The 11,232-nt window shown below is 46.5% G+C and overlaps 1 protein-coding gene across 1 annotated transcript in view; it reads left to right on the plus strand.

Annotated features, from left to right (window-relative positions):
* The window catches only part of LOC149342989 (glucose dehydrogenase [FAD, quinone]-like), a 28,204-nt gene extending 21,377 nt beyond the window's left edge, over nucleotides 1-6,827 (plus strand). Inside the window, exons 8-11 of the mRNA XM_089545538.1 lie at nucleotides 241-401; nucleotides 750-927; nucleotides 3,111-3,333; nucleotides 4,851-6,827. Coding sequence (XP_089401664.1) covers nucleotides 241-401; nucleotides 750-927; nucleotides 3,111-3,333; nucleotides 4,851-4,989 — 701 coding nt within the window. The 3' untranslated portion in view covers nucleotides 4,990-6,827. The remainder of the gene's footprint in view (nucleotides 1-240; nucleotides 402-749; nucleotides 928-3,110; nucleotides 3,334-4,850) is intronic.
* The last annotated feature ends 4,405 nt before the right edge of the window (nucleotides 6,828-11,232 follow it).

Consider the following 11,232-nt stretch of genomic DNA (forward strand, 5'->3'; position numbering starts at 1 on the left):
TTAAAAATCAAACAACTTTTATTATTACATCATTTGATATTTCGTCGATACGTGTCACTGTTCACGTCTTCGTTTTACCGTGTGCTTCATTCGAAATATCCAAAACAGCGGGTGCCATTTCAATTGTTTAGAAAATAATGAATGGGGCACGAAAAAGAAGCACGAAATAGGGCAACATTCTAATTCTGGTATTCTTTCCAAACTCTCTAATAGATTTTTTTATTTTCTCCTTTTGTTTAGGGTCTGTCGCAATTCCAGCAGGTGTCGAAGCGTTCCAGTTCGTGCGCACCGAGTATGCTGCTGTTCCCGACATTCCGGACGTCGAAATCATTCTAGTTTCGTCAGTGCCTGCCAGCGAGTTGGCCAGGACCGAGCTGTTAAGCTCAGGCTTCTTGCCAGAGGTATGATGAGCCGCACTATGTTGTCGTTGGCGCGAGGAAGGAGCGCGTCAGGGCCTAATAGTTTAACCTGATAATATGGACGGTAAGGATAACGCATGCGGTTAAACTCACGTGATAAACGCCGTGAGTGTACTAGAATTAACGCAGTATGTGCAGACGTACAGCGTTGGAGCATACGTGGCTGGCAAATAGCAGTGCATGTTGATATATAGACAAGTATTGTTATTTTTTTTTCCCGGGAGTTATTCTCCGGGAGAATGCATAGCGCATGCGCGAACGCGGCAGCATCTGGACCATGCTCTCGATGGGCTGTTCTTCATTGATATACAAGATGGTCTTCGTTCGCAGGCATACGACAACTACCTTGGTCCTGGAACAAACCAACCAGGCTTCCGAGTGGCAGCTATCAACAACCGACCGAAGTCCAGGGGCACCCTCAAGCTGCGGACTGGGAACGCCAATGATTACCCCATCATAAATCCTCATCTCCTTGAACACCCGGGCGATGTCAAGGCGCTCGCTCAAGGTATGGTCCACGTGAGGCAGCATGGTAGTGCGCATGCACAGAACTTATGACAGCCTGTGCAATTAGCCAGCGTATATGCAGTAGAAGGAAAAAGCACGCAGTGAGAATAATAAATAATGAAGCCGAAAAAGTAGGAACATATTAATGGGGCGACATCGTCCGAAGGCTGGGCATAAGGAGCGAAAATTAAAATTTTTTGGTTCTCTCTAACGTGAATGGGTTAAAGTGGGCACTCACTGCGCGATTACTTTGGGGAGGGGCTAGAACTTATGAGCATGTAACGTGGCGAGTAGTGGACTCGAAGAAAAAGAGCAAGCCTACGTGCTCGGGGTAAAGACTGCTTCCGACGCAAGAAAGAAAAAAATACACACGCATGCACGCACGCACACGCTAAATCAAACCCACTTATACGAATTAATACTCAGTCATATAAGTCGTACTTACTCATACCCAATCATGCCGCCGCGGTGGTTTAGTGGTTATGGTGCTCGGCTGCTGACCCGAAAGACGCGGGTTCGATCCCGGCCGCGGCGGTTGAATTTCTTTGGAGGAGAAATTCTAGAGGCTCGTGTACTGTGCGATGTCAGTGCACGTTAAAGAACCCCAGGTGGTCGAAATTTCCGGAGCCCTCCACTACGGCGTCTCTCATAGCCTTAGTCGCTTTGGGACGTTAAATCCCATAACCCAACCAACCATCATACCCAATCATACTCACACTCGCATCGTACCCACTCATATTTACTCATGTTCAATTATACTTACCCATACTCGCACACACACATGCACACACATGAACGCTTAGTCATGGCTCACTCATACTACTCATACTGACTCATACTCATGCTCACTGATTCACATGCTGATTCATACTCATGCTCGCTCACTCGCTCACTCGCTCGCTCACTCACTCACTCGCTCACTCACTCACTCACTCACTCACTCACTCACTCACTCACTCACTCACTCACTCACTCACTCACTCACTCACTCACTCACTCACTCACTCACTCGCTCACTCACTCGCTCACTCACTCACTCACTCGCTCGCTCGCTCGCTCACTCACTCACTCGCTCACTCACTCTCTCACTTACTCACTCACTCACTCACTCACTCACTCACTCACTCACTCACTCAGTCGCCCAGTCGCTCACTCACTCTCTCATTCCTCTCTCATTCATTCATTCATTCATTCATTCATTCATTCATTCATTCATTCATTCACTCACTCACTCATGCTCATTCAAGCTCACCCTGCCTTTCTCTTTACTAAAGAAGAAAAAATGAATATATTTTTTTACTGATGATTTTTTTATTATTTGAAAATACTGTTGGCCGTGGGGCCGTTACAGTGGTGGGGCGTGACACTTGAAAAGGAAAAAGGTTCTGTCGATTATACAAAAATACAAAGTGAATCTTCATCTATACAATCATTTCTTACCGCGTAATGTTTCACTTTTTATACAGAAGCAGTGTTAGTAAATATTCACTTGAAAACCAGTTATTTCACACAGAAAAGGAAAAATAACAAAACAAATTCTACAATCCCGGCCTGCACCTTAGGCGAGTTGATTAGGCGTATGACACAAAAAAAAAACTTTTTTAGTGCGAAATGGATATAGATTTTTCGAAAGTTGTTAATGTACTGGACTGTAAGAGAGATGCTGGTAAATTATTCCATTCTGTTATTGTCCTCGGAAAATAAGAATTAGCGTACACATTAATGCGAGGGTTCGGGGTTTGGTAACAGTATTCATTGCTTGCTCTGAGATGTGTAAGTTGTTTTCGGACCAAGTAATGGGAGCTATTGATATTGAAGGAATTTCTTGAGAGCTGAAATAAAAATTTTAGTCTGATGTCGACAAAATCATACGTTTGTGATGTTAGGTTGCTCGATTGATTCTGGCCTATGTAGTCTTTTTCTCCCTGATGCGAATGCGCTTATTAAGGACATGTTTCCTGTGGTAGACCTTGCATATGCGTGCGTTGTGACTGCGCTGTCCTCTCGCCAGTGTCATACTTTTACCATACTAACTGTGCCTTCTCTGCTAAGCCATAACCAACTGTCACCGCTCTCTGTTTCGAATATGCACGAAAAATTGGCACCCTCTTGACTGTGTCCTTTTTCATTGTACTTACACACTTAAATACGAAGTGGATTTAATATAGATGTGCATCAGCGCAGGCGCCAAGACGTTCATCGACCGGATGCTCGATACCGAAGCCATGAGGAAGATCGGCGCCAAGGCCTGGAACGTGACATTTCCCCCGTGCGCTAAAGCAGGATCCCTGTGGAGTATGGAGTACACCGAGTGCCTGTTCAGGCACTTGTCGCAGCCGGCCTTGCATCTGTGTTGCACTGCACCCATGGGCTCTCATCCAGGAGCGGTAGTGGACGAGCGCCTCAGGTTTGTGGGATGCGACTCTTTGAACGAACAGCAAGTCGGGCGATGCGTTTTTTTTTTACAGGGACATGGCGGAAAACTCCATGCAATTTCCGTTCTTAGAAAAAATTAGCTGCACTGGTTTTCCTGGGCTGGCAGGTAGAACTGATTTATAGCTGAGAATTTACAAAATTTCCTGCCCCTCAGTTCACACTCATGACTTATACGCCAAAAACGACTCCGTGATCAACGTTTTGCAGTGAATGGTGGCTAGACTAGCTTCTGGGATCCGTGCCCGAAAAATCACATCAGCGTGGCAAAGTTTACTAGTGAAATTGGGCAGGGATCGCGACACAAGTATTTAATTTTTCTCCAGCTTATAAATCACATATTTTCAGTCTTTGTCTTTGTTCTTACCGTTAATCTATCGGCAGAGGCAAACACATTAGTTCACAGGGTCCCTTTAAGATATAGTTTAAAAAAATCAAGGCTGTTTCCCTTTCTTTTTCTTCTTTCATAGAACAAAAGTCCTCGATGGGACCATGTTTAGCCTTAGTCACAAGATCCTAGTTTGTGCATTTTAGTACGGTATTTAGAGTGACGCTTGGTTTGCTTGAGAGCGCGGATAGAACGGTAGCTCTTGAGACAATCAGCAATGTGACCTTAAGTGCCGTAAGTGCCTGAGTATAAGGCTCAACGACAAACAACCTCGGCCGGGAAATTTCCAGTGAAGCCATACGTTAGAAATAATACTTGTAAACGGCTAAAAGTAACCAAAAATAGCCTAATGAAAAGCCATACATGTTATTATGCTTAGTATTAAAAAGAGATCATCGCAACGCATGACGCGGCAAGATGACTGTACGCCTGGCATCACAATAAGAAGTACTCTTGCCGCTAGCTGAAGCACATCTCTTCCCAACTTGATCGAGAGGCACCGCCTTGCAATCTAGCGCAACCTTAAACTAGTCGTATTTATGCCTTCTTCATAAATACAACTACAGCGATTATACTTCAGTGAACTATTCTGCAGAACGGAAGTTAAAAAATCACGAAAAAAAGATAACTGTATTGCACCTGCAAAGAAATTGCTGCTTTGTCGGCAACTCGTGTTACCTGTATTTTATTCAACCAACGAAGTTACTCGAAATTCGTCCGTGCTGTTGTGTGGAAAGTATCGCAGCAGCCGGTGATGCACTGTTACATTTTTGATCATGACTGAACGGCACAGAAGGGAACACGGACCAATATGATGAAATCATACACTGCTGACTTAGCGCTATGTGTCAGCGAAGTGTGAGGCCTTTCTTTTTGCTTTCGCCTTTTCTCGAGATATTTTCTATTGATGACATGTCTTATGGGTTACCTTTGACAAGCCATTTATTGTCAGCCATCTGGTCGAAGAATCTAGAATTTGCTGCATACGAAGTTGCAAGCTCGGTGGTGCTAAGCTCGTTGGAGCTTAGCACCACAGTTGTGACAGCCTTTGGACATGCCTTCCTTAATCATCGCTTACCTTTTCCTATCTTTCACCTCTGCAGGGTTCGCGGCAATGTGACAGGCCTACGAGTGGCCGACACCTCCGTGATGCCCGACATTGTCAGCGGCCACACACATGCTCCTGCTATGATGATTGGCAGCAAAGCGGCAACCATGATAATGGAGGACAATAAGAATTAGTAAATGTGCGCTTATGTTGACTTCATGGCTGTATCTCGGGTGCAAAACGAATAGCTAGTGTTTTGTGAAAATCGACGACCAAGACTTCAAGGTTTGGGACATCGGCGTACTGCTGTCACTTTCTGGAAAGAGAAGACCTTCTGACACAAGCGCAGCCGGATAAGAAAAAAAGAAATTTATGGTTCACTCAGGCTGCTCAGCAACGGCTAGTAGGGCCATTTCGGCGGACACACGTACCTATTGCAAGAGGATTCCTTTGCGATTAGCGGAAGGCGGTTGCTGTTTCGTTCCGTTATCGGTTATCGAGGCTGTCAAGGGACCCGAAACGGGATCATTAATCAGTGCACGCCGCACCCGAAGACTGTGAGGACGGAGCGAGGCGCATGTGCGCGACAGTTGTAGGGGACGAAGGTAGCGCATGGAATGTGCATGGGGCGGAGGGCACCTTTGTTTATGGCTTTCCGACGCTCATCGTAGGTGAGATCCCTGTAACAGCCTTTCGCTGCAGTATTTGATCTTACTAAAGAGGAAGAGGACTTAGCTTTGTAACACAAGCTCATTAAGCTGTGACGACCTAACATACTGCGCGGTACCACACGCGACGGATAGGTAGACATCGCTAGACTCAGTAGGAATAAAACAGATTGATTCAAGAATTACATGTTAACGAGTACACGACGCAGGAACTGGGGTGCCCAAGCTTACACGCCGCTGCGTTGGCGCCGGAGTCTTCGTCAGAAGGAACGGTGGGACTTCGGCGCTGGCCTTGTTCGTTCGACGGTTGTCAAGGAAAAGCGACGGTTGTCAGGCTCCCACAAAACATGGATGTCGACCTACACTAGTTCAGCTGACCTAAAAACTTGGAGGACGCTTAAACTTCGCCCTAATTGTAGACGCAATAGCACTTTCTTCCCCTTTTCCATCTTTTTACTCATTTTCTTTCTCATTTCACACTGATTACAAATCCACTAAAGCATTACCAATCACGGGCATCGATTACAACCACAATTACCGATCACACTGCACAATTATCGATTACCAATCATTTGGTTACACTGCAGGATATACAACGCCTCTGCATACTCATACGCACAATTTGTTTCAGTGCTGTGAAGCACCCTAACAACGCCTTCTCATTCCACGCAATGGAAGCCTAATTAGCATACGAATATTTGCTTTGCCGCCACGGTGGCTCAGCGGTTATGGTGCTCGGCTGCTGACCCAAAAGACGCGGGTTCGATCCCGGCCGCGGCGGCTAGAATTTCTTTGGAGGAGAAATTCTAGAGGCCCGCGTACTGTGCGATGTCAGTGCACGTTAAAGAACCCCAGGTGGTCGAAATTTCCGGAGCCCTCCACTACGGCGTCTCTCATAGCCTTAGTTGCTTTGGGAAGTTAAACCCCATAAACCAAACCAAACCGAATATTTGCTTTAATTTTTTTTATTACTGTGAGATCAGTAGACATCCCAAACACACGTTACTAAGTCATACACACCACAACGCGTACACTAGGTGCACGCACTTGAACCAACGACCCTTTGTGCTTCAAATTTTTTGAACTCCGTACTTCGACTCTGTCCGTGAAGGACTGGCTTCGCGCCAAGGGGACTTTTATGCCATGGCCTGTGCGGCCAATCAGAGACGATTGATCACTGCTTTCTGTGGTACCGTGATAAGTGTTTTTCTGGGGCATACTCCACTGGACAATAAGAAAGGACATATCACCGTACACTATAAGGTTCTTGCCTATCCTGATAGAATCCGGTATTCCGTGAGGGCTGTTAATACGGATTGGAATTTTTAGCCCGTGGAAGAGCCGCATAATGGATCCGCGCACACAACCACCCCGTTCATCTAAATCTCTGTTCAGTGAACATTGCGCCTTGGTTGGGGGAGGGGGGGGGGGGGGGGGGTTATGCTGCGCAGGACAAGCCGCCTAGTCAGGTTGCCGGTTTCTGACGCATGTGTATGTCTCCCGCAATTCTGCTATGCAGTTGGAGATCAGTATACGAAGACATGATAGTGTGGTATCTCAAAGGGATTGAGTTCCATGTAATAAAGTAAAAAAAAAGACCCTTTGCGGCCTATGCTTTGCGTCCCCACCTGGCACATCGAGTGCGTGGGTTCGAACCCCAGTGCCAGCTGTTTTATTTTTCTATATTCTGATTTGAGGGATTGTGGTATTTTTACGACTGACGTTGGACGACGGGCAACGCCGGGTTTTCATCAGAATGAATTCCATACGCTATCACGTAAAACACACAAAGACGGATAAGAATGCTTATGCACAAACTTATGAATATTGTCTTGAGTGGAGTGAAGTTTAAGTGAAAACAAAAAAAAGCTGAAAGGGTGGTTAGTAATGCGAGATTCATCAAGAGTTGTTGAGGATTTTCGCTTCGCGATATATTGCCACGCGCCCAGTACTGCTCAGCCTCCGAGCTTCGCCGGAAAGACGACGAACCGGTCGTTGGAGCGTCTATTTTAATCACCGAGCTAAACCTGGCTCGGTGATTAAAATAGATCTTATCCTTGGGTTTACCCTAAGGCTGCCTCCACAGCTTCTTGGGTCGTGACAGAGGTTCTGGGTTATGCTGCCTTCTCCTGTGGACGACTCGACGCGCCCGCCTCTCGTGTCCAACGCTGTTCAACGTGTAAGTCAGAGAATTCGAGACTTGTCCCCAAAGGTCTGCCCTCATCATGGAGCGCCCCTGGCTTCCACTCCTCTCATGACAATGACAAAGCTCGCCCTGGCCGCACAGAATCCAATCAGTGCACACCCACCGGAGGCATCGTGGCAGTGATAATCGTATTCAAGCGCAGCCCATTGCGGGATCCGCCATTGTTACTTTACGCCTGCAGGCTGTGTGCGCGCAGCTGACGTAGCTCCGTCCCGTGTCGCAGCGAGAAATATTGCTCACGTAGTGTAGTCGAGCCACCTGCAAAAAGAACGTTGCAGCAAGCTTTGCCAAATGACCTGATTTCCGCGGCTCTGACTCGACTAGTAGTCGGGGTTGTGTTTTAATTTGATTTTTTTTTAAAGGACGCTGCTTGGAACTCACTACTACACAAACGTTTCGCACACGATAACTGCTACGAAGAGAGAGACAGCTCTTTAATCCATCCATCCATCCATCCGTCCATCCGTCCGTCCGTCCGTCCGTCCGTCAAAAATGCGCCGAATTTTGTGACAGGAGCAAAGATGGAAGTACGGGGGTAGAAAAGAGTGCGGTCATTGAAGAGGCTCGCGACGCAATAGTTCACTGCATGATGGCTTCTTTGGATGAGACCGAAGTCAAGTTCTGTGCACGTACAGCGGGGTGATCACGTACAGCGGGGTGATCAAGTGTTCGGGCAATTTAGAGCTTGTCTATAGCACTAATAGCGTCTAAATAGGTAAATAAGAATATCACTGCACGTCGCTGCTGTCTGTAGCAGCCTAAAAGATCTAATACAGAGTCCATTGTGAGTGGCACTAGGGTGACGGACTGCATGCATTGTTCATAGCGCGCACGTTCGTTGCGCGCTACGAAAAGCGGACATGGAACGCTTCGCGCTTGGGCGCGGAAGGGTGGAACAGAAACAACCTGACGCGAAGAACTTCGACGTTTGTACGTACAACCTGGTCCGCATCCTAGGCCGATTCACACGACGGACCGTTCGCCCGCGGCCCGCGCACTACGTGTGCATACGTCAGCACTTTGAGGGGCGCGCTGTCGGCCGCCATCCATCCATGCATCCAGCGCGCCTCTCAAAGTGCTGACGTATGCACACGTAGTGCGCGGGCCGCGGGCGAACGGTCCGTCGTGTGAATCGGCCTTAAGGAGGGCATAGTAAGCTACAGTGATGTACTTAATTTGCAGTGGATGCGGTGATAAAAAAGCAAGGCTTTATCTCAACGCATCCCGCGATTAAGAAATGGCAAAAGGAAAATCGCAGCGTAGCGCTGAGTGGTAAAAAATAAATATTAAATGATTACAAAGGCATGCACAAATCAAGGACAAGTTTAATTGCTGGATGCCAAAATTATCTTCCTTTTTCGAAATTCACCACATAGTATAGGCGCCATTAGTACAGCTAAATTTTAACACACTAATAAAGATGTCCACTGGCCACTGCGTAGCTGTTAAACTTAGATTTGCCGACCGTCTCGTCGTTTCGGTGCTGTACGGAGCTCCTGTTAAAAATTCGCTGTGTGCACATCGAAGAGTACATTCCTTCCCAGTTATCTTTATCTAACTTACGTAATCCTTTGTTTTTGGCCTCCACGTTGCGTCAGTGCTGCGTAACGCATGAAGTAGGTCTTTAGTTCCACTGCCCTCTTTCAAAACTGGGGGCTGTTAGACAGACTAGACTATGAAACCGACCTATTTTCTTCGTTAAAAAGCGCTGGGCCTGATGTGCAAAAAAAAAAAAGCGAAATTAAAAGTTAGACTGATAACAGTACCTTTTGCTGGGCTAGTTGGTGTGACACTGTGTTCAGGAAAGTAAAAACAGCGCTTCGGGCTATATATATTCTACATGTCGCTTTCAATAAACTTAGTTGGAGTCAGCGCCCGTCCTGTCCGTCTTCTCTGTGTGGTTTGTGTAGAATTTAGCGCTGTTTTTACTTCCCTAGACTGATAACACTTGACAAAATGGAGCAGAAATAAATACTGGACGACTAATAGATGGACGAGTTTTAGGCAGCTGTGCATAGCAAATATATTTTAGAATGTGCGTAAAGCTGCTCGGGTTTCACGAGGATGGCGAACTAGGACTGGAATAAAACGCATACTGTTAAGTTGTTCAACAAACGATGAAGTGAAATAATACTGGATAAAAGCGAGGCAATCGACGATTTCCTGATTGCATTTCGAAGACTGCGCGTGGCCTTAATCCTGATAGAACACCTGCCTCGGTGACTCATTTGTTGCAACATTCAGCTGCTCTGCACAAGGATGTGGAATCGGATCCCGAGCGTTGCTGTCTCAGCTCGATGGAGAAGAAATGCGAAATCGCCCAAGTGTTGGTTATAATCTGGGATATCATGCTCGAGCCCACGCCGTTACCCGAAGCGTGATAGAGAAGTTTTTGATCGTGGTCGAGGTGCTTGTTAACGAAACATTAAAAGTCAAGCAAAAAATGCAATGTACAGAAAGGTATCATGCAAAAGGAAAAACATACAAACTATAATTTTTCACATTTATTTATATCTTAATTTCCGACCGTGCTTGCATTTTAAACGCTAAAATGTCATACCATACCATACCATACCATACCATACCATACCATACCATACCATACCATACCATACCATACCATACCATACCATACCATACCATACGTGCTCGGCAACTGACCCGGAAGACGCAGGTTCAATACCGTCCGCGGCGGTCCAATTTCGATGCAGGCGAAATTCTAGAGGCCCACGTACTGTGCGATGTTAGTGCACATTAAAGAACCTCAGCTAGTCGAAATTTTGGGAGGCCTTCATTACGGTGTTCCTCATAGCCTGAGGTGCTTTTGAACGATAAAACGTTAAACACCCGCAAACCAAACCAAACCATACCACACCATACCGCAGCGTACCGTACCTTACCGCACATCCGATGCTGTTACTTTTGATGAGTAGACATCATCTCAAAAACAGATGAAAGAGCTAACGAGGGGTGGTAACAGAGGTGAAGGGCATTTTCAATCATCTCGACATCTGTGTCTGCACATGTACACCCGTGCTTTCCGTTCCCGGCGAAAATATTGCTATTTTGCTGACTTGAAAGCGCACGTGCATAGCACAATATCCTGCAATAATTCTGCCTGCCACTTCCCTGGCAGAGCTCTTTTTTTCCGTTTTATTTTGATTTTGGCAAGCAGTTCTGTCACCTCAATGCCAGACACTAAAACCCAGTTGTAGAGTTTCAAGGCTCTCTATGGCACCTGTGTTCTGTGTCGCCTGCTTTTTTTTATTTTTTTTTTCGTGCTGCCTCATTAGGGCTGTACGTACTGGCAGGCTTCAGATGGTTCCCGCCGTTCACCACATCACGCTGAGGATCATCCTATCAAGCGATGCTGCGCTTGTTGAATGACTCAATTCGGACTCGCCAAGCGGATTCTCTAACTTGATCAGGCTCTCCGTCTCCCGATTCCCTCCGCGCTATTGCTCTTCCAGGCATTGACACAAACACAGGAACGTCGAAAGCTGCAAGGTAGACTCGTATTCAAGTGCAGGCAAGCAGATACGAGCAGCGACTGCTCTGCCGCT

This window comes from Amblyomma mixtum, chromosome 5 (assembly GCF_055824585.1).
Source record: "Amblyomma mixtum isolate Tamu chromosome 5, ASM5582458v1, whole genome shotgun sequence".
NCBI classification, from domain to species: domain Eukaryota; kingdom Metazoa; phylum Arthropoda; class Arachnida; order Ixodida; family Ixodidae; genus Amblyomma; species Amblyomma mixtum.